Genomic DNA, 24,617 nt, shown 5'->3' on the forward strand with positions numbered 1-24,617 from the left:
GATTTCATAATTGGTTAGGTTTTATTGAATGCCAAAGCACTGAATCATGCTTTTAAGGAGGGATCTTCGAATAGGTAACTTTGAATCCCATTCTATTTTCTGTTTGTAAATTCAGCTCCCTCTTGGTATTATTTAATTTTGGATTTTTTACTGTCTGGCTTATGAAGCTAGGACAAGTTATTAATATTTTTAAGAATATAGACAATATGATTGTGGTGGTGATGCATATTACAGGTTCAGTGAACCAGAAGGTACTGTTGTATAAACAGTTATTTTGTTTTGGTAAATAAAACAGTGACTTTAACAAATTTATTTTTCCCCCCCTAGATTTACCAACAGCATGAATCAAGAAAAGTTAGCCAAACTTCAGGCTCAGGTCCGGATAGGGGGCAAGGTGAGTGTGGCATAAGAAAAACTGATAGGAGAATGTATTATTACCAGATAGTGTCATTATTTTGGATTTGTGGTCATTGAAAATGTAAAATCTTTTAAACAATCGAGATTAAACCACATTCCAATTTGAAAATTTGTCTAGATCTAAAATAGGTAATTAGAAGATCTCTCTCTCTCTGATGGTGCAATTGAAATAGCCACCTTTGAGTCTTCTTAACATCTGGTGGTTATATGATGCGAACAAGTTAACCAACCTTGTTAAGCTTCCATTTTCGCATCTGCAAAACAAAAGTGATCCTATATAAAATGCTTCTAAAGATAGAGTAATATTTCTAAAACACCTAAAACAGTGTCTGGCACAGACTAAACACTTAATAAATGACAGCTATTATGTTAGACTCACCCTCAGGGCATCCCAGATATTAAGGTTATCTTGACTGGATGCCCCTACTGCTTCAGTTAGGTTTACAATGGGACATGCTTAAGTTGATGGTACGTTTGTTCATTGCTAGGTTTTCCTCCCAAATTCCTACCTATTTGTCTATGTTGGTGAATATGAACATAAGCATTCTTTTTCCATGTACTTTGAAGCCTAAGGAAGATCTAGTTCTGAACACTGAAAATCTTTGATTCCCTTCAGCTCCAGCCTCAGGCTCAAGGAGAATATTCTACCTTTATATCTGCCGAATACGATCTTCGTAAAAGGAAAAGCATGAGTAGTATTTACCTCAGACCTAGGGAGGGGGTAGGTAGGACACTCTGTAGCAGCCCCACTGTGTCATTTACTTTGATGATAACCACAGTTTCTGGGGATGGGGACAGGAGAGGGGGAAGGGGAGAAACAACTAGTACTTTCTCCTTCTTTCATAGTGATACAGTTATATGACTCTGGAGTCATATTAACACATTCCTATAACCAAAGTACTAGTCACATTGTAGCAGCAAGTGTAATGTAATGTAATGTACCAATGCAAAAACTAGGAATATTCAAGAACTATAGAATATACCTGTAAGAGCTTGATGCAGTACATCACTATTATATATTTTAAACCAGATAGTTGGCACATTCATTCAGCTGGTTTATTGAGAATGTACTATGGGCCAAGCACACAGTACATAAATAAGTCAAGGTTTCCTGCTCTTGACACAGTTCAGCTTGGAAGAGAGACATACAATTCCACTACAGAATAGTAAATGTTAAAATGAGGTACAAGGTGCTCCTACCTAGGAGCGATAAGGACGTCATCACTGAGCTGAGATTTGAAGAATAAACAAGAACAGGTGCAAGGATAAGTGGGTAGGGTGAAGGGGGGATTGTCATTCTCACACATGCAAAGGCCCATAGGATGCTGAGATAGCATAGTGCTTAATGGAACAGCTTGCTTTAGTTATAGCTAGAGTTTAGAGTAAATAATGGGTAAAGAATGGTAACAAATGAAACAACCAGGTAATTTAGGGTTAGATCATAGTTTTGTATGCCATACTAGGGAGATTCGGATTTTATCCTATAGGCAAGAGCAACAGTAAACTACTGTAGAATCTTAAGAAGGAAATAACAGTCATTTTAAAAGGTAGCTGCCAGCATTGTGGAAAATGAAATAAAACAAGTTTGGCATAGAGGAGAACAATCGAGAAGCTACTGCTGTAGTATGTGGGACACAAATTCAGGGACTGGATATGACACAATTTAATGACCAATAGAATATGGGGGATGAACGGGTGAGAGGATTCTGGGATGACCTCCAAATTTCTGGTTTTAGAGCTACAAAACTTAGGAAATATAAGAAGAGTAGTTTGGTGGACTGATAAGCTTTTAGGCATGTTGACTTTGAGGTGCGTGAGGATCATTTGAGTTGTATCCAGCAAGCAATTGAGCTATCCCTGAGTCAGGAACACATCATAAATAAACGGCCATCTATGTAAAGAGTCACTCTTGGTTCATCCTTTAACTGGATTTCATTACAACCTCTGCTGCTACCCACAGGACTCTCTTCTACTCCCACCAGAGTTGCTGAGACTGAGGCTCCTGCCTGCCCTCTATAAGCCTGATTGCCTGAGTAATACTGCAGGAGCTACCCAGAGATTGAAACCTCCTTTCCTTTTTCTTTACTCCTGCCAGGTCTGAGAAAGATTTAGCCCTCAAGATATAGACTGCTCTTCGCAGTGTTTCAGCCCTGCTTTAGGTTACATTTTTTAAAATTGGCTCAGGAATTTAATTCATTGTTTTAAATAGTTTTTCAATGGAAAAAATGTATTTCGAGTTTCAAAGTATCCATTTAGAAATGAACTTTTCCTATCTCAGTAAATAGTATAATTTTCAACCTATTTGCTCAGGTCAAAATTCTAAACATCATTCTAGATTCCTTTTTTCCCTCATATCCCATATCCAGTCCATCAGCAAGTCCTGTTGGTTCTTCTGACAGTCTGAGCTCTCACCATCTCCACTGCCACAACCCTCATTTCTCATCAGGACCGCTACAGTAGCTTCCTGATTGATCTCATTATAGTTCATTTCCCACAGCAACCTCAGTCATCTTTTAAAATCATAAATCAGATCCAGTCATTTTCATGCTTAAAAACCTTCCAATGGCTTCCTATTGCAATTGGAATAAAGTCCAACTCCTGCCCATGGGATTCTAGGCCACATGATCTGGCCCTTACCGATCTCTCTGATTTCATTTTCCTCCTCCTTTCCCATTGTTTACTCTGCTCTAGCCATACTGGCCTGCTTTCTCTAGAAATAAAAGGTTCACTCTTGTTTCATTCTGCTTGGATCACTCTTCCCCTAGGTCTTCCCATGGGTCTCAGCTCATATGTCACCTCTTCAGAGGGGCCTTCCCTGAACATTGTAATAAAGTAGTGCTTTACCCCCATCTGATATTCTTGTCACTATGTTATTTTTTTTCTTAATACCCTTGTCCTGTTTGAAATGATCTAATTTGTTTATATATTTATTGACTTTTCCTTCACACTGTAATGTGTGCTCCTTGAAGTAAGAACTTGATCTTTTTCATTCCTGGGTTCTAGGACTCTAGAACACTCACATAATAGGCATTTGACATTTTTGTGTGTGTGTGTGGTACACGGGCCTCACACTGTTGTGGCCTCTCCCGTTGCGGAGCACAGGCTCCGGATGCACAGCCTCAGCAGCCATGGCTCACGGGCCCAGCCACTCCGCGGCATGTGGGATCTTCCCAGACTGGGGCACGAACCCGTGTCCCCTGCATCGGCAGGCGGACTCTCAACCACTGCGCCACCAGGGAAGCCCTTTGACTCTTAATTATGTCATAATCTCCAAAGTTTCAGAATATCTTTAGACTTTATTGTCAGGGGGTGGTAGGCACTGTTAAAAAAAGCATTCCTTATAATGTTTGAAAGTTGATATAAAGCCCACTAAATTATCTTGAAATTATAAATTTTTATTAGAAACAATTTTTTTATTAGAAACATTTCCTTGAAACACAATGTTAAAATGATAAAGGCTGGATATTGGAAAGAGTAAGAAAAATTGGCTAGAAACAGACCTTCAAAAATCTGGGTTAGGCTGACAGTCTTATTAATCATCTAATCATTCATTAGATTTCATTATGTCATTACTGTGTGTGGCACCACCTACTATTAAGTCAAAGTTGGCAGTTTCTTGAGTGAATATTATGAATATTATGTTAGAATATTAGTTAGAATATTATGTAGAGGAAGACAAGTGATTACAGTTGTCAAATGCATGGCATGCTAACACTTCTGTTTGGTTATCTTTCAGGGTACAGCTCGCAGAAAGAAGAAGGTGGTACATAGAACAGCTACAGCTGATGACAAAAAACTTCAGAGTTCTCTAAAAAAACTGGCTGTGAATAATATAGCTGGTATTGAAGAGGTATGATCACTTTGTAAATTGTTATGTGGACAAGTAGCACATTCACAAATAATTATCCACACTTTCAAATGTAAAATATCAGCTTAGATGAATCTGGTATTGTCTTTCTGAAGGACTATAGCTATTGAATTTGCTTATTATATAAATTGGATGATTGTCAAAAAAAAATGATTTTAGTAGACAGTTAAGGGATTCATTATACTTTTCAGACTCAGAGTATTTGCATATATGTCAAAATTATGGAACCGCTCTTGAATTTTAATGTAAAATAAGATTTTTTTCTAATGATACAGAAATAAAGAAACCCAAAGATTTCTTCCAGTAGGGTGGACTTTTTTCCCATACAGTCTCTCAAAGCGTTACCTCAGCCAAGCTCTAGCAATAGCTTTACATGAATTGGATTTCTTGTTAGACCTCTTTCAAAAATTATTCATTAAATTTTTAAATTATTTTATTATATTTTGATAATACTACTTTTCTCAAATCTGAAGCCAAAGATTGATGTTATTTCAAAAGATACTTAAGAAAAATTATAATAACATCAACTGTTTGTGATTTGTTACCATCTAGACCTACTTCTACCTAATGATTCCATTTCTGATAGTAACCAATGTTAAAATTTTCACTGCCATCAGTTAGATTTCATTATGTCATTACTTTGTGTGGCACCACCTCACAATTTTTAGTAGATTATTAATGGACATGTGCTGTGAAACATAGATCAGAAACAATGTGGTGATGGGGATTACTATTAAAGAAATAGCAGAGTACCAAAAAAAAGGCAGTGAAATGGCAAAGTGCTACATATTCCTTCAACCATGCATATATGAATGAATGAACACATCGTTTAGATCTGCTTTGTACTTTCAAAGTCAATATACTGATAAAATAGTAGGAAATGTAAGCCACATGTATCTTTTTTCCATTCAGCTTGATGTGGCTGTGCTTTCTTACTCTGATAAATATTAGAACTTCATTTGCAAGTCTTGAAATTAAGCATTTAAAATGCTTTTTTTTTTTCTGAGCTATTGAAAGCTTTTATATATTTTCATTGACCTAAAATAATTTTCAGAGAGATCATTCTCTATCTGGGGTATATTTGAGAAAAAGCAAATCTAAGCCTGTCTTTAAAAATCACAGCTTGATAGCTGCATAGCACAGGGAGATCAGCTTGGTGCTTTGTGACCACCTAGAGGGGTGGGATAGGGAGGGTGGGAGGGAGGGAGACTCAAGAGGAAGGGGATATGGGGATATATGTATAGTATAGCTGATTTACTTTGCTATACAGCAGAAACTAACACAACATTGTAAAGCAATTATACTCCAATAAAGATGTTTAAAAAAAATCACAGCTTGATTTAAAAAAAAAAGAATAAGTTGTAATAATGGACATGAACTCTGATAATGTTAAACCTAACTTTTAAGTGTTCAGGCAATCTTATATCTTTGCCTACCTTTCTGCTCTCTGACTCCATGCCCACCCCTCCCCACCTCAACACTGTTGACATTTTGAACCAGATAATTCTTTACTGTGGGAACTGTCCTGTGCATTGTAGGATGTTTGGTAGCATCCCTGGACTCTACCCACTAGATCCCCAGTTACAACAACCAAAAATGTCTCCAGACGTTATTGCATGTTCTCTGGGGGGCAAATCACCCTTGGTTGAAAACACTTCTTTAGAGAGAGGAAAAGATTATATTTACACCTCCTTGAAGTATAGATTTTAACTGCATAGTATTTCCAGGGGCATGCTTGTCTAAATGTTTGGTTTGTTCAAATTTGGAAGACTTTATGGTTCTTATAATTAATAAAACTTTTAGTGTTTTATAGTGAAATAAAAAGCCAGTCAGTTATCAGTCTTTGATCTCTTCAGAATATAATCAGACTAGTTATAATGGTGTGCTGAAGTCATGGTTTATTTGTCGTCGAAATTATCATAAGTTTTTAATGGTAGTGAACAGCTGCTGTATGCCAAGCATTTTGCTAGGCAGTGATTCATAAGATATTATTCATAGGCTCTGTCGTTTAGAGCTTAAAATCTAGTACGGAAACTAATTAGACAGCTAGACAGATAAACAAATATGTATTATCCATTTCAGCTTCACAGTGTCTCATGGTTGGTTGTTACTGGTTACAGATAAGAAAGCTGAGACTTAGAGAGTCAGGTATCTGCCCAAGATCACATAGCTAGTAAGTGCTGAATTCCAGATTTGAAGTAAGTATGTCAAAACCAGAGTTCATTGTATTCATTGATTTATCCTGCTTTGGTCTTTTTAGTTATACTTTCCTATACCCACTATTGGCCTTTTCCTCTCCTCCTGCCCCTCCTTCCTCTCTATTCTTCCAAACTCCCCCCAAAGAAAGGGACAGTACCTGCCTTATATCCTGTATTATTGAGTACCTGCCATGTACAATTCATTACTTAACATTATAGATAAAAGAAATCCCCATCAGTATTTCCAAGGACATTGCTTTTTCTCCTTTTTCAGGTATTAATGTAGGTGTTATTTCCTCCCAGAAGCCTTCCTGGTAGCACACATACACATTTATGCAAAGAAGGGTTAGACGCCTTTCCTATGTGCCTCCATAATGCCCTGTGTTTAATTTTATTATAGCATGTATTAAACTATATTATTAATTCTTTTTTGTTGGTATTGCCAGTGCAGTTCTGTTTGGGGACACATATCTCCAAAAAGTCACACAGAAAATTAATGGTACATAATAGGCATGTACATGCTCCTGTTGCACTCCCACCCCCGTGTGTGTGTGTGTGTGTGTGATGTCTTCCAACCCTCACAGACTAGTTGTATAGAGAAAATATGCATAAAGAAAATTAACACTGTAAGGTAACAGCTGTAACATTCTGAATGTTTGAAACTAAAATGGGAAGGTTTGCTTTCTTCCTTTCCCTCTTTCTAAAATTGATTTTTTGAGAACCAAGATATTTGTACTTTATATAACACTTTGCAGATCTAAAATAATTTTGTTTAGGCATATCTAGTGTACTGTATAATCTGGCTTGCCTCAAACATTATGTTTTGTGTTACTACAATTAAGCAGAATTTTTTTCATTTTTTTTTAAGAAAATTATAACACACGCTTGGTTTAAAAACAGCTTCTTGGAGGAAAAAAGGAACTACTACATTAAATGTATACATGAAAATGTGTGCAGTTTTCAGATACATTAAGATATGAAAAAATATATACATCTTAGAATAGAAGAAACAATTATTTTACAGTTTCGTTATTTTTAACTTGGGATGTTTTCAGCTCTTTTCAAAGTGCTGAACTCTGGAAGATACTATCTTTTTGGTTTTGGGCAGTTTAAGGAAAGCAGATAAAAACATTTGAAAAGAGAAGATACCATTACATTGTTGTAAAGCAAAAATAATATTACTATGTTTTCTGTACTTTGACCTTCAAAACATCAAACCAATAGAGAGTACTTGGTTTGGTGGGTTGGAACAGAGAGATCAGAGTTGGGTTTCAAAAACTTATTGAATGCACTTTTGCCAAGTAAAATTTTAATCTTACTTTCTAGGCTGTCAGTATCAGTAATTTTTTTCCCCTCCTAAAGCTTAATTTACGTCCTCTTCAAATACTTAAAAACTAAAGGACTGTTTGAATTGAGAGGCTTCTCTGGTCTTTTATGTATTCCCTAGTTTGTTAATTTGGGGTAATAAATTCAATCATTGGTAGAATTCTTTTACCTGTTACCAAAGACAGAGAAATCCAAAGCTGTCAAAAAGGGGCAGGGGAGTGTCAGAGACTGTTTCATACAAAAAAGCCAAGTAAATACCAGGTTTTAGGAAGAAATTCCTATGTGAACTCTGAGAGTATAATCCAGAACTAAATTTCTGAAAACGTTTTATGTTCTATGACATTTGAAGATATTTGGATGTGCTTCTTACTTGGTAATCTAGTTGACTGTAGTGACCGTGTTGTCACCTTTCTTCTCCTGATGATAACATGCATCTATCAAAAGTAGGATCTGTTTCATTTCCCAGAGATAATTGATTTCATCAGATGTATTTAGTAAGAAATGTCACCAAAAATCTGCTTCTCTGGTTCAGATGGTCTAGTTGTTTCACAGAGTTTTACTATTATATTCAGAGGACAGCTTCTATCTTAACTAAGGTATGATTCTGTCTCCATGAAACCTTCCCTATCTTTCCAGGCATAATTCATCAACACTTTATCTGTACTTCCACTGCCCTTAGCTTAAATTGCTCTGCTATAATGTGTTTATTATTACAGCCTCATATTGTAGGGTATGATTACTTATTTACCAAGTAGTCTGTTTGCAGTAGATTGTAAGAGTCTTGACAGTAGGAACTGTGTTTATTCATCATTTATAGTCTATAGCATGCTGACTCCCATGATGAGTTTGTTTGGGGCCTGTTAAGTTTAAGCAATACTGATTATTCTAGGTGGAATTGTTTTGCAAGAAGTTAGCCATAGAGAGCTGGCACTCAGGAGAAAGCTTAGGGCTGGGAATTTAAATTTTGTAATTGTACACATAAGTTTTACTGTTTATATTTTCCTCTTCTTGGCTCTTATTTTTCTTGAACCAGTTATACAGAAGGAGAACCTAAAGTTATTTGTTGACCCTTACTGCGGTTCCTTCTTCCTCCAGCTAGAGCCTCAGGTGTCAGTGGGTGTACAGCTCTGAGTACAGGAGAGTAAAAGAGAAACACTGTACCATTCAACTTATTATTACACATCAGTCTTACATTCTTTAAATATCCTGCTTTTTTGCGGGTTTTTTTTGTTTGGTTTTTTGTGTTTTTTTTTGTTTTTTTGCGGTACGTGGGCCTCTCACTGTTGTGGCCTCTCTCGTTGCGGAGCACAGGCTTCGGACATGCAGGCTCAGCAGCCATGGCTCACGGGCCCAGCCACTCCGTGGCATGTGGGATCTTCCCAGACCGGGGCACGAACCCATGTCCCCTGCGTCGGCAGGCGGACTCTCAACCACTGCGCCACCAGGGAAGCCCCTTTTGTGTTTTTTTTCCTGTTTTTTTTGTGTGTGGTAAAATAAACATAACATAAAATTTGCCCTTTTTTTCCCCTATGTGCAGAGCTTTTTAAAAAATTTTTGGCTGCGTTGGGTCTTCGTTGCTGCACGTGGGCTTTCTCTAGTTGCAACGACCAGGGTCTCTTCTTCATTGCGGTGCGTGGGCTTCTCACTACAGTGGCTTCTCTTGTTGCACAGCGCGGGCTCCAGGTGCATGGGCTTCGGTAGTTATGGCTTGCAGAATCTAGAGCACAGGCTTAGTAGTTGTGGCACACAGGCTTAGTTGCTCTGCAGCTTGTGGGATCTTCCCAGACCAGGAATCGAACCCATGTCCCCTGCATTGGCAGGTGGATTCTTAAACACTGCACCACCAGGGAAGTCCCAGGTCTTCTTTTTTTTTTTAATGATTTTTAAAAATTGAAGTATATATGGGACTTGCCTGGCGGTCCAGTGGTTAGGACTATGTGCTTCCACTGAGAGGCACAGTACCAGTCCCTGGTCGGGGAACTAAGATCCCACAAGCCACGTGGCATGGCCAAAAAAAAAAAAAAAAAAAAATACAAGGAGTGTTCTGCCTATGTTTTCCTCTAAGAGTTTTATAGTATTTGGTCTTACGTTTAGGTCTTTAATCCATTTTGAGTTTATTTTTATATATGCTGTTAGAGAATGTTTTTATTTCATTCTTTTACATGTAGCTGTCCAGTTTTCTGTGCATGAGTTATTGAAGAGACTGTCTTTTCTCCGTTGTATCTTGCCTCCTTTGTCATAGATTAATTGACCATAAATGCGTATATTTATTTCTGGGCTTTCTGTTCTGTTCCATTGATCTATGTGTCTGTTTTCATGCCAGTATCATACTGTTTTATTGCTCTAGCTTTGTAATATAGTCTGAAATCAAGGAGCATGATTCCTCCAGCTCCATTCTTCTTTGCCAAGATCGTTTTGGCTTTTCAGGATCTTTTGTGTTTCCATACAAATTTAAAAATTTTTTGTTCCAGTTCCATGAAAAATGCTATTGGTAATTTGATAGAGATTGCATTGAATCTGTAGATTACCTTGGGTGGTATGGTCATTTTAACAATTATGATTCTTCCAATCCAAGAACATGGTATGTCTTTCTATCTGTTTTTTGTCGTCTTCAATTTCTTTCATCAGTGTCTTAATAATTTTCGGAGTACAGGTCTTTTGCCTCCCTAGGGAGGTCTCTATTCCTAGGTAGTTTATTCTTTTTGTTACAAAGGTAAGTGGGATTGTTTCCTTAATTTCTCTTTCTGCTATTTTGTTGTTAGTATATAGAAATGCAGCAGATTTCTGTGCATTAATTTTGTATTCTGCAACTTTACCAAATTCATTGATGAGCTCTAGTAATTTTTTGGAGGCATGTTTAGGATTTTCTGTGTATAGTATCATGTCATCTAAAAACAGTGACAGTTTTACTACTTCTTTTCCAATTTGGATTCTTTTTATTTCTTTTTCTTCTCTGATTGCTGTGGCTAGGACTTCCAAAACTATGCTGAATAAAAATGGTGATAGTGGGCATCCCTGTCTTGTTCCTGATCTTAGAGGAAATGCTTTCAGCTTTTCTCCATTGAGTATGATGTTAGCTGTGGGTTTGTCATATGTAGCCTTTATTTTGTTTTCGTAAGTCCCCTCTATGCCCACATTCTGGAGAGTTTTCATCATAAATGGATGTTGAATTTTATCAGAAGCTTTTTCGGCATCTATTGAGATGATCATATGCTTTTTACTCTTCAATTTGTTAATGTGGTGTATCACACTGATTGATTTGTGGATACTGAAAAATCCTTTCATCCCTGGGATAAATCCTACTTGATCATGGTGTATGATCCTTTTAATGTATTGTTGATTCAGGTGCTAGTATTTTGTTGATGATTTTTGCATCTAGGTTTATCATAGCAATATTCTCCTGTAATTTCCTTTTTTTGTGGTGTCTTTGTCTGGTTTTGGTATCAGGGTGATGATGGCCTCATAGAATGAGTTCAGAAGTTTTCCTTCCTATGCAGATTTTTGGAATAGTTTCAGAAGGATATGTTTTAACTCTTCTCTAAATGTTTGATAGAATTCACCTGTGAAGCCATCTGGTCCTGGACTTCTGTTTACTGGGAGTTTTTAAATTACTGATTCAATTTCAGTACTGGTAATTGGTCTCTTCATATTGTTTATTTCTTCCTGGTTCAGTCTTGGGAGATTGTACCTTTCTAAGAATTTGTCCATTTCTTCTAGGTTGTCCATTTTATTGGCATATAGTTGCTTGTTGCCTCTTATGGCCCTTTGTATTTCTGTGGTATTGGTTGTAACTTCTCCTTTTTCATTTCTGATTTTATTGATGTGAGCCCTCTTCCTTTTTTTCTTGCTGAGTCTGGCTAAAGGTTTATCAATTTTGTTTACCTTTTCAAAGAACCAGCTTTTAGTTTTATTGATCTTTTTATTGTTTTCTTAGTCTCTGTTTCATTTATTTCTGCTTAGATCTTGATGATTTCTTTCCTTCTGCTGCCTTTGGGTTTTGTTTGTTCTTCTTTCTCTAGTTGCTTTAGGTGTAATGTTAGGTCATTTATTTGAGATTTTTCTTGTTTCCTGAGGTAAGCTTGTATCTCTATGAACTTCCCTCTTAGAACTGCTTTTGCTGCATCCCATAGGTTTTGGATTGTCATGTTTTCATTTTCACATTATCAAGGTATTTTTTGATTTCCTCTTTGCTTTCTTCAGGGATCCATTGATTGTTTAGTAGCATATTGTTTAGCCGCCATGTGTTTGTGTCTTTTGCAGTTTTTTTCCTTGTAGTTGATTTCTAACCTCATACTGTTGTGGTTGGAAAAGATGCTTGATATGATTTCAGTTTTCTTAAATTTACCGAGGCTTGCTTTGTAGCCCAGCATGTGATCTGTCCTGGAGAATGTTCCATGTACACTTGAAAAGAATGTGTATTCTGCTGCTTTCAGATGGAATGCTCTATAAATATCAATTAAGTCCATCTGGTCTAATGTGTCACTTAAGGCCTGTGTTTCCTTATTGACTTTCTGTCTGGATGGTCTGTCCATTGATGTAAGTGGGGTGTTAAAGTCCCCTACTGTTATTGTGTTACTGTCGGTTTCTCTTTTATGTCTGTTAACATTTGCTTTGTATATTGAGGTGCTCTTATGTTGGGTACATATATATTTACAATTGTTATATCTTCTTGGATTGATCCTTTGATTGTTATGTAGTGTCCTTCTTGTCTCTTATAACAGTCTTTATTTTAGAGTCTATTTTGTCTGACATAAGTATTGCTACTTCAGCTTTCTTTTGATTTTCATTGGTGTGGAGTACCTCACTTTCAGTCTGTATGGGTCTCTTGATCTGAAGGGAGTCTCTTGTAGGCAGCATATATATGGGTCCTGTTTTTGTATTCATTCAGCCAGTCTGTGTCTTTTGGTTGGAGCATTCAGTCCATTTACATTTAAGGTAATTATCAATATGTGTGTTCCTATTGCCATTTTGTTCATTGTTTTGGATTTGTTTTTGCAGGTCTTTTCTTCCCCTTCTTTTGTTCTCTTCTCTTGTGATTTGATGGCTATCTTTAGTGTTATGTTTGGATTCCTTTTTCTTTTTTATGTGTATATCTTTTATAGATTTTTGTTTTATGGTTACCATGAGCTTTTTGTATAACAGTCTGTATATGCATGCTTGTTTTAAGTTGCTCATCTCTTAATTTCAAATGCATTTTAGATGCCCTGCATTTGTATTCTCCTACCCTCATGATTGCTGTTTTTGGTATTATATTTTATATCTAACTTTTTGTGTATCCCTTAACTGCTTATTGTATATACAGATGATTTTACTACTTTTGTCTTTTAAACTCCCTACTAGCTTTGTGTGTGGATGATATCATGCTTTACTGTATGTTTGCCTTTACCAGCAAGCTTTTCCATTTTGTAATTTTCTTGTTTCTAGTTGTGACCTTTTCTTCTCTGCCTAGAGAAGTTCCTTCAACGTTTTTTTTTTTTTTTTTTTTTGTGGTACGCGGACCTCTCACTGTTGTGGCCTCTCCCGTTGTGGAGCACAGGCTCCGGACGCGCAGGCCCAGCGGCCATGGCTCACGGGCCCAGCCGCTCCGCAGCATGCGGGATCTTCCCGGACCGGGGCACGAACCCGTGTCCCCTGCATCTGCAGGCGGACTCTCAACCACTGCGCCACCAGGGAAGCCCTCAACGTTTGTTTTAAAGCTGGTTTTGTGATGCTGAATTCTTTTAGCTCTTGCTTGTCTGTAAAGCTTTTGAGTTCTCCATCACATCTGAACCTCGAGAGCCTTGCTGAGTAGAGTATTCTTGCTTGTAGGTTTTTGTCTTTCATCGTTTTGAGTATATCATCTCTCCCTTCTGGCATGCAGAGTTTCTCCTGAAAATTCAGCTGATAGCCTTATGGGAGTTCCCTCGTATGTTATTTGATGCTATTCTCTTGTTGCTTTTTTTATACATATATATAAATTTATTTATTTATTTATTTATGGCTGTGTTGGGTGTTTGTTGCTGCCTGCGGGCTTTCTCTAGTCACAGTGAGCAGGGGCTACTCTTTGTTGTGGTGCGGGCTTCTCAGTGTGGTGGCTTCTCCTGTGGAGCACAGGCTCTAGGCACGCAGGCTTCAGTAGTTGTGGCTCATGGGCTCTAGAGTGCAGCCTCAGTAGTTGTGGCACACGGGCTTAGTTGCTCTGTGGCATGTAGGATCTTCCCAGAACAGGGCTCAAACCCATGTCCCCTGCATTGGTGGGCGGATTCTTAACCACTGCGCCACCAGGGAGTTCCCTCTTGTTGCTTCATCTTTAATTTTTGTCATTTTGATTACAATATGTCTTAGTCTGTTCCTCTCTGGTTAATCCTGTATGGGACTGTCTGCACTTCCTGGACTCAGGTGACTTTCCTTTCCCAGGTTAGGGAAGTTTTCAGCTATTAGCTCTTCAAACATTTTGTCAGGGCCTTTCTTTCTCTCTTCTCCTTCTGGGACCCCTATAATCTTATTATTAGTGTACTTGATGTTGTCCCAGAGATCTCTTAAACTGTCTTCATTTCTTCTCATTCTTTTTTCTGTTCAATGGCAGTGATTTCCACTAGTCTGTCTTCCAACTCACTGATCCATTCTTCTGCCTCATTTAGTCTGCTATTGATTTCTTCTAGTGTATTTTTCATTTCAGTAATTGTATTCTTCGATTCTGTTTGGTGGTTCTTTATATTTTCTAATTCTTTATTAAAAACGTCTCATTTCTTACTCTGTGCATCCCTTCTCTCCTGAGTTCTTTGATCATTTTTACAACCATTACTTTGAACTCTTTTTTGGGGTAGATTGCTTATCTCCACGTCACTTAGTTCTTCTGGGATTTTACGTTGCTTAGTTCTTCTGGAATTTTACATCAGTTCTTCATTGTCTGAAACATATTCCTCTGATGTCTCATTTTATCTAAATTGCTATTTGTGTTTTTATGTATGTAGTAGGTTAATTATGTTTCTCGACCTTGGAGAAGTGGCCCTCTGTAGGAGAAGTCATGTGCGTCCCAGCAGTGCACTCACCTCTCATCACCCAAGGGCCAGAGGCCAGCTGGTCCCAGGGTAGTATCTGGCCTGTGTTTGCAGACTTGGTCTTCAGGCTGCAGAATTGTAGTGTTCTTGCTTCTGGTGTCTGCCCACAGGTGGGCGAGGCTGGTCTAGAGACTTATGCAGGCTTCCTGGTGGGAGGGGCCAGTGCCTGCCCACTTGTGTGTGGAGTGGGGTCTTGGCCCTCTGGTGGGCAGGGACATGTCTAGAGGTGGCTGTGGGCTTAGGAAGTCTTTAGGCAGCGTGTCTGCTGGTGGATGGGGCTGTGTTCATGCCTAGTTAGTTGTTTGGCCTGAGGCCTCCCAGCCCTGGAGCCTGCAGGCTGTTGGGTGGGGCCAGGTCTTGGTGCCAAGATGTCAGCCTCCAGGAGAGCTCATGCAGATGAAGGCTCCCTGATATGCCCACTACCAGTGTCTGTGTCCCCAGGGTGAGGCATAGCTGCTCCCCAACCCCTACCCCGCCTACCCAGGAGACTATCTCAGACCAGCAGGTTGGTCTGACCCAGCCGCCTATCAGATTACTGCTTTTGCCCTTAGTCCTGATGCACATGAGATTTTGTGTGCACCTTTTAAGAGTGAAGTCTCTGTTCCCCCCAATCTTGTGGAGCTCCTGCAATAAAGCCCTGCTGGCCTTCAAAGCCAAATGGTGTAGGGGCTCTTCGGGGGGCCCAATGTGGGGCTCAGAACTCTCACTCCTGTAGGAGAACCTCTATAATATAATTACTCTCAAGTCACCCACTCAGGAGGTATGGGATTTGATTATATCTCAAGTGTGCCCCTCCTACATGTCTCGTTGTAGTTCCTTCTTTATGTCTTTAGTTACAGAAGATCTTTCTGGTGGGTTCCAGTCTTTTTTATCAATGGTTGTTCTGTAGTTAGTTGTGATGTTGCTTGTGAGAGGAGATGAGCTTAGGGGTCTTTCTACTCCGCCATCTTGGCCTCTTTCAGTCCTTGATTTCCCCTTCTTTCTTTTCCTAGAGAATTCTCTTTTTTTTAATATTTATTTATTTGTCTTTTATTTTTGGCTGCATCGGGTCTTTGTTGCGGCATGTGGGATCTTCATTGCGGCACACGGGATCTTTCGTTGCGGCACATGGGTTCTTCATTGCGGCTCACAGGCTTCTCTCTAGTTGTAGTGTGTGGGTTTTCTCTCTCTAGTTGTGGTGTGTGGACTCTATAGTTGTGGCGCATGGACTCCAGAGCACGTGGGCTCTGTAGTTTGTGGCACACAGGCTCCATAGTTGTGGCATGTGGGCTTAGTTGCCCGTGGCATGTGGAATCTTAGTTCCCCAACCAGGGATCGAACCCATGTCCCCTGTGTTGGAAGGCAGATTCTTTACCACTGGACCACCAGGGAAGTCCCTCCCCTTCTTTCTTCTAGAGATGATTTCACCTGTTATTCTGCTTCCTCTCCATCATCATTTCACTGATACTCTGCAGCATTTGCCAAGACTTTCCTTAAAATTCTATGCTTTGCTTCTTGTCCTTTCTCCTACTTCATTGTATCGTTATTTCCTTTGCTGTCTCCTTTTGTTTTCCATCCCACTAAAACTATTATTTCTTCAAAATTTTGTCACTAACATTCTTTATTTGCTCCATTAATAGTTCTCAAAATTGGTCTTGGGACCACTTTTTCTCAGAACCATATAGGTTGCTTTTAAAAGTTCAGACTCATTGATCCACCAGAGAGCTCCAGAATTAGATTCCCATTTTAACCAATTTTAAGTGTACAATTCAGTGGCATTAATTACACTCACAGTGTTATGCAACCACCACCATTATCTATTTCCAAATTTTTCATCATCCCAAATAGAAACTCTGTACCCATTAAGCAATAACGCCCCATTCCCCTTTCCCCCAGCCTCTGATAGTCTCTAACCTACTTTCTGTCTCTGTGGATTTGCCTGTTGTAGATATTTCATGTAAGTGGAATCATGTAATAGTTGTCCTTTCATGTCTGGCTTATTTCACTTAGCATGTTTTCAAGGTTCATCCATGTTTAGCATGTATCAGAACTTCACTCCTTTTATAGCTGACTAATATTCCATTCTATGGGTAATACCACATTTTATCCATTTGTTTATTGATGAACATCTTTTGTTTTTAAAATAGCTTCCACCCCCCCTATAAAAATACATTGTCATCATAGATAGTTAAGGGTATGCAGAAAATATGAAAAAGATATTAGCATTCAGTCATAACTCCACTACCCAGAAATAACTACTATTAGTCTTATATTTCTTTCCTATCTTTATATGCATATATATTTAATATATCTGAGACTACAGTTAGATGTACAATTTGGAATCCTTCCTTTTCCAAATAGTATTATATTATAAAAATTGTTTCATGTCATTAAAAAACTCTTCTTAATTGTCAGTCTAAATGTCTACATGTATTCCAATATACGAACATACCATAATTTAACATTTCTTTATTTATTATGCGTTATAATGCTTTGATAGTAGACTCACATGTTGGACTTTTATATACATAAGTATTTGTCTTCATCTTCAAGTTCCTTAAGACAGATTCTTGGAAATACAGTTGCTGACTGAAAGATCATGAACATTTTTAGAACTCTTCATCCATATTGCCAAATTGATTTTCAGAAAGGACATGCCATTTTATGCTATCTACAGCATAGCTACAGAGAATCCATCTCATCAGACTCCTGCCACCAGAGCATAAGAGAAAATGATCCCAGCATATCATATACTCTAATGATGTCTGTTAGTTTTCACTCATATCAGTAATAATAGGTTATGCTTCATACTAGCCTTTAGATATAAGCAGGTGCTGAGCTTATTTAAAAGGATTGAATGTGAAAGATACTGACTTATGGGAATGTGTGCAAAAGCCATAATCCTCAAAATTTGACATCCCTTAGCCTTACACAATCCAGACACTTATGTGTCTTATTCTTAAAATATCTGTTATTTCACCCCATTAAAATACAGCAGGAAGGCAATAAAAGATTAATTTCCTAATAAACATTTAAGTGCCACTACATACAGGAAGGAGTAGCAATAAAACTTGATTTTAAGACAACTGTCAATTATGAACTGCAGCTAACTGGCCTAGCGGGGACCTGGAAAGAAACAAAAAAAATTACATAGCATAAGAATTTAAACCCCCTCTCTGAACTGAGAGGGCAGTTAATTACCGGCAAGAGCTGTGGAGTCAATCATAACTTTGTAAGCCTCCTTATAGCCATGAAAACTTATTGCTGTGTAGGAATAAAGCGAGCATCAGATTTACCAGCTAGAAGGCTGCTATAGTTAATATATGTGCCCTACTCAAAGACCAGCAAGGACAGGGGTCATTAAGGTTTTGATAGTAGCGTAATTGGGCCACCCAGCAGTTGCCCGGAATGACTTAAAATAGCCCTCAATTCTATAGAGCAGTTGGGCTGATTCTGAAAGGGCAGAACAATAGGAAAAGGCGAAAAATACAGCCCAGGAGGTTCTGGGTGTCTTCATTGGGGGCACTACTGGTGCTATTTCTAAACCTTAATATGACCCCTCATCTAGCATTTGGGGAAGTGAGATCTGACAGCATCCATGATTTTAGAATAAGTTTTATAGGAGATGTCCATTCAGCAAATTTGAGTGACTGTTAGGTACTGACAGTTGGGGGGATACTGTATCTCGTAAGGCAGTGGCCTCTGATCTCAAGGAGTTCACCTTCTAGCAAGGTCAAAGATTACAAACACAATTATACTACAAGATAATTCTATATAATATCAGTTTCCATGAAGTGCAGAAGGTGAATAAACCACCTTAAGTTTTCACAGAGAAAGAAGCATCTGACCCAAGTCTTGGATAAATGGGAACTTACAATGTGGAGAAGCAGGAAAGAGTTCTTCTAAACAGTGAAAACAGCATATGTAAGTGCACTATGCATGAGAGGACAAAGTATCTTCTGGTAACTACAAGACATGTCAGTATTAATTAGAGCAAAAAATAAGAGCAAGGGCATCTGGAATTTTGGACTGGGGTCAAAAAAAATGCCTCTTCGGGACTTCCCTGGTGGCACAGTGGTTAAGAATCTGACTGCCAATGCAGGGGATACGGGTTCGAGCCCTGGGCCAGGAAGATCCCACATGCCGCGGAGCAACTAATCCTGTGCGCCACAACTACTGAGCCTGAGTCTAGAGCCCTTGAGCCACAGCTACTGAAACCCACGTGCCTAGAGCCCGTGCTCTGCAACGAAGAGTAGCTCCTGCTTGCCGCAACTAGAGAAAGCTCACGTGGCAATGAAGACCCAACGCAGCCAAAAATTAAAAATTAAAAAAAAATTTTTTTAAGTGCCTCTTCCTCCATAACTCAAGTAGCATTCTTTACCTCAGCTACCTGTTAAGTGGAAAAAACACTGACATAAACGGGATGCTTGATCGATTGAAAAGGGGACCCTCATGAGTGCTGTTGTAGTAGCTAGTTTAATAGTCTTTATTTGTCTGCTCCTTGTTATTATACTGTATATAGATTGTATGATTTACGTAGACCAAACAGCAGTAAAATCACTGGGGGAAGTGAAGTCTTCATATGAAATGCATACAATTTGTTTTGTGAATTTAACAAATTCCTTATCCCTCCTTTTGCCTCTGAAAGAGTTGGGAAGTGTCTAACTGATCTTGCTCAGCCCAACAGTTAATCCTTTGATAGTTCTAATAGCCTGTATCTAGGAGCCTTATATAACCATGTCATTTGCTCAGTAGAGGGGAAGGAATGTTAGATAGAAATAAAATATTCTGGCCTTTTTAACTTCTAGTATTTCATTCTCTCTATTCTAAAACTAAACTCTCCACCCGTTTCTGGACCTTTCTGTTCATGAAGCTACATCTTTTATACAACCCCATTTAAAATAACCATTAATAAATTTATTTGTATTTCACAGTCTGGGATGGCATTCATATTGCTTTTCACACTAAACTCAAACAACATATTTTAAACTACAAAGACCTACATCAGGCTGTAAAATATGACTTAACATTTAGCCTTTGGAAAAGAAGGTTGAACAGAAGGAAAATTCATGAATTTATTTATTGTTTTTTGCCCCATGTTAGCCTCTTATTTTGCTGCCAGTAAGATATATATTATCCATATATCGGCTGTTATTTAGCTTACATTCTGAGATAAATATTTCTCTGACAAGCTTTTACGATGCCACAGAATTGAATTTTTATAGACAAATAAGTGTTTTAAGAATGAGAATGACATCATAGGAAGGAAATTAAACAAAGTTGGGAAATCCAGGTTCAAGTTCTGGGTTTGCACATAACCAGCTATTTGTCCTTGGGTATGTTGCTTAACCAAAACTAAGAGCTCTTGTCTTTAGTATTTATTTCTTTAACAAGAGATTTGAACTAGAAGACCTCTAAATTCAACAAATATATGGCCTGACTTTTGGGGAACAATATTTATTTCAAATGTCTTGTGACTTGAATGTTTGTAAATAAAAAATGTCTCATATTACAATGTTTGAGGCTCTTTTCACACCTGGAAGTATTGTAGAAATCCTTTATTAAATTAAGTGATTTGGTCTTGATTTGGAAAATATAGTCCTACCATATATTTATTCTTTTCCCATACTAAAATTATGTGATTCTAGGATAGATCCAGAGCAGCATCCCATTTCATATCTACTAGGCCACTGCCTTCTCAAGCCATTCCTCTCCTATATTTTCAGCCATTTTTCCATTTAACTTTTCTACTTAAACAGTAATTATCTTCAGAAGTACATAGTTTATCTTTTTCTAAAGTTAATATAAATTATTTTTAACTTGTGATGATTTTTGTTCAGGACAGCTAGATTGAATGCTTACTCTGTGTAATATTTGTGGGGTTTAGTTACAATTTTCTAGGGGACTTGCCTTTATTTTCTCTGTGTTCCAGGTCTTGCCTGAAATTTAGAAGCCCCTTTCTTCCCCTTCCTTTCTGGTGCTGTCTATCAGTGGTGGTGATCACCTCTGAGGAAGAAAAGCCCACTTGCACTGACCATGGAGAACACTCAGCATCTCTGCTTGATTGTGACAAGGGCAGTTTTTGGATGGATCATGAAATGCTTCTAAAGTAGCCAAGAGTTAACTTTCGTAACCTTTTTATATAATAAGCATGTTACCACCAAGGTAACTTACCCAGTGAAATCAACTACATAGTGGAATCACATTATTTACACATTTAACTTATATGCAAATACAACTCTACTAAAACACAAAGAGTGAGAGAGAAAAATAACATTTTACATAGTGCATGCACATTCAGCCTTCCTTTTCAGTGAGTCCCGGGCAGTGAATGAAATTAAATCTGAAACAGTCAGTTCATATTGGTGAAAGCTATAGAGAGAATGTGAGGATGGTTTTAAAGGTCTCCTAGTAATTGATAAATGTTCAGATGGCCAGGCAACTGGGTGGGAGAACTTCCTTGTCATTTACAAGGGTTTTTGAAGGTTGTTGAGAAGCTACACTTAAAAAATCAGAGAAAGTGACAAAATCCTCTACAAAGAAAGACATGAAGAGAACAAGTTGAAACTTTTGTAAATTTACTAAGTATTCAAAGGAGTGAAACACCTGATTGATTAAATTTCTGAGTGTTCTTTATGGGTTTTCAGTGGTTATTTTTACCATACACTATTACCCCCTTACAACCTGTCCCATAAGTATGATGCTGACTGTTGTACAGATACAATAGTATCTATTAATTTAGTTTGCTAGTATAAATTGAGTAAGATAATGGGTAATTTCATTATGAAGCCAATTCGTGGCTGATAACTCCATTTTTTAAAAATGTGGGCATGAACTTCTTCCTCGCAGTAGAAATCTTTGAATTTAAAATCTAGATTCTAGGGAATTCCCTGGTCCAGTGGTTAGGACTCAGCGCTTTCACTGCCATGTGCCTAGGTTTGATCCCTGGTCGGGGACCTAAGATCCCACAAGCCGTGTGGCGTGGCCAGTAATAATAATAATAATAAATTCAGATTCTATAATAAAATGACTATTTCTTGACCATCCTAGTAATTTATGCCATGTGCATTATTTTACTTTGTCACTAGGGTTTTTTTCCACCCAAATCCACGGCTTACATAATTACTACATTGGGATTGCATAACTAACTACCAAGTAAAAAACAGTAATTGGATAAAATGTTTTTTAAAACATTTTTAAAGTTGTACCAAATATGTGAAATACATTTTTTTCTGTCATCACACAGGTGAACATGATTAAAGATGATGGGACAGTTATTCATTTCAACAATCCCAAAGTCCAAGCTTCCCTTTCTGCTAACACCTTTGCGATTACTGGCCATGCTGAAGCCAAACCAATCACAGAAATGCTTCCTGGAATATTAAGTCAGCTTGGTGCTGACAGCTTAACAAGTCTTAGGAAGTTAGCTGAACAGTTCCCTCGACAAGGTAGGTATTTCAATTTAATACCTCTTTCCCTCCTCACCTTACTTAAAGAACCTAATGATTTAAAAGGTGTGTCCATTTTATGCTAGAAGGATTTACCTGTACATAAAATTTACTTTTTGTAATATTACTTGTATGCTTCATACATTTTTTGAGTTTGTTCCTTTAATAATTATGCAGTGTAGCATGTAGAATATTCAGATACATTTTGGTAGTAATATAGAGTGTTGGGAGGTAATTACCTAAAAGGAAAGTGCCAGGATCTGCAGGCCACATTTTATGAACAGTTGATTTGGTATTCACTTCTGACTAATGACAAGAAGAAGATAGTGTTATCACAGAACTATATTTTCATTTAATATTGTTGATTGTGCTATAGATGCAGCAACCATAAGTTCTGAGTGTCCAAGGTAGTCCTGATTTCAAATGTGTCTTGTCATCCCTAAAAAATCAGAGCCTATTAGTTCAGTGCTAATACTACAAAGCTAGATAGTTTTACATCAAAAGAGATGGAAAAAATCTTGAATGTTGATTTTTTATTTGGAGAATATGGAATTTGGAGAGTTAATTAACTATAATGTCTTTATTTAAACTCACCTAAATTATTCCATTTTGCATGTAAGTTTTACCTTCACTACCCATTGAAATTGCCATCTGTATTTAGTGTATATCTAATGAAGTTAAACTTTTATTAATTTTAGTATCAAATAAAATATGGCATTTAGATTAGGCAATATTTAGCTTTTTCTGAACAACTATGTAAGATTTGTTTCTAGAACTATGTAGATAGGAAAAAAAGGATAAACATTACAAGTGTTTGGTAAAGGTCTTTGTTCTCAATGGCTAATTTTAAAATAAACTTTTTGTAGTGTTGGATAGCAAAACACCAAAACCAGAAGACATTGATGAGGAGGATGATGATGTTCCAGGTAGGTGACATTTCTTTAGTTTTAAGATTTTTAGCATCCTGTTTATCTCATTTAATTCATTGCATGATCATTTTTCAGTTTTTTGTTAATGGTGAGCTTGTGAATTCACAACGATGTGCATACGATCTAATGAAACAGGATAAAAGCCCTCCTGTTCAGAGCTTAGAAATTGTCACACAAAGCTCTGCTGCATTTATTAAATTGGAATCTGCCTTTATTAAATTGGGATCATTGTGATTATAAATTTGCATAGTTATTGTTACAACACTTCTGTAGGAATTATGATTGACATATGAAAATGCTAGTCACCTTAGTAGTTTGCATAGGCAAAAGAAGACTAACATTTCCTTAGGATTTCTGTTTTAAGCAGATAAATGAAGCATTATTAGTGAAATGCCACCAATTCATTTCTGCCTCTTACATGTTTTCAGGCTAATTCTAGTAGCAACAATTCTGTTTTTGTTAGGCTAGAAGTTAGGAATTGCATTTACCTCTTGGTCTTTTTTTGTATCTTTAACTTATTTACTTTTTTTTTTCAGATCTCGTAGAAAATTTTGATGAGGCATCAAAGAATGAAGCTAACTAAAAATTTTTCTGGTTTTTGGAAGCTGGCATGGACTAGATTTAACAAATCAGCTATGTGGTTCCAAAGTTTTACAGACACGGAGAACATCAGCTGTTACTAGTTCAGTAATATAAATATTTTGTATATTAATAATGCTGTTTGTTCAGCATTTTTCGATCATTTGATTTTGCATTTTGCACTTCCTCCCAGGATCTATTCTTTTGGTCAAAATACGAAGTGTTGGTGCAGTTTGAGGGTGTTTTGGGTTTTGATTCTTGGTTTTTTTGTTTTGTTTTTTGTTGGGGTATTTTTAGTGTGTGTATGTGTATGTATGCGTGTGGGTATGTGTGTATACAGTGGAGAGCAAATTGGAAAACAGTTTTATTTATCCTCCTCCTTACCCCAGTAGAAATAAAACAAATCTTTACATTTGTTACTTTTTATTTTTTCTAATGATGCACAGAATTAATGAAAAGTGAGTATCTTGGATTTCAAATCTGAGGAGATTTTACCCTTGGAGGTTTGGTTTTAATTTGCTTCGTTAACATATTTCTCATACATTTTTCTGGGTTTAAAATGTCTTGAGATATTTTGTCACCAGCTTCATGCTGGCATAATGGGTAGCATATCTTTGGTGCAGTTGCCTTAGATTCACTTAGCTAGTTAGACCCAGAGGAATTTCTTCTACTAGATTTTGTCCTAAATGCCTTGTTTTCTCCCCTTTTGGTCTCGAAATGGCCTGGTTAGCCTTTAGTAATGCTCTTCCTCATCTTCCATCTAGCCTGAGAAGGATGTTCTCCATATAGAGTTAATTGAGTGCCTAATCCCTCTTTTTCTAAGATTGTTCCCA

At 37.5% G+C, this 24,617-nt stretch overlaps 1 protein-coding gene across 5 annotated transcripts; it reads left to right on the forward strand.

Moving 5' to 3' along the window:
- Positions 1-327: 327 nt before the first annotated feature.
- Positions 328-24,199, forward strand: BTF3L4 (basic transcription factor 3 like 4; the record flags this gene model as incomplete). 5 transcript variants are annotated; one of them, XM_079726618.1, is made up of 5 exons in its annotated part: positions 328-394; positions 4,154-4,267; positions 22,075-22,276; positions 23,143-23,202; positions 23,742-24,199. In XM_079726618.1, 5 exons carry the CDS (start codon positions 341-343, stop codon positions 23,786-23,788), a joined length of 477 nt encoding a protein of 158 aa, XP_079582744.1. In that variant the 3' UTR covers positions 23,789-24,199. The 5 variants fall into 5 exon arrangements, with proteins under 5 accessions (XP_079582744.1, XP_079582740.1, XP_079582741.1 ...); XM_079726614.1 differs by having other exon boundaries at positions 341-398; positions 4,161-4,267; XM_079726615.1 differs by having other exon boundaries at positions 341-394; positions 22,075-22,280; positions 23,153-23,202.
- Between the last annotated feature and the right edge of the window lie 418 nt (positions 24,200-24,617).

The sequence above is a fragment of the Hyperoodon ampullatus genome (assembly GCF_949752795.1).
Source record: "Hyperoodon ampullatus genome assembly, chromosome: 2".
Classification (NCBI taxonomy): Eukaryota; Metazoa; Chordata; class Mammalia; order Artiodactyla; family Ziphiidae; genus Hyperoodon; species Hyperoodon ampullatus.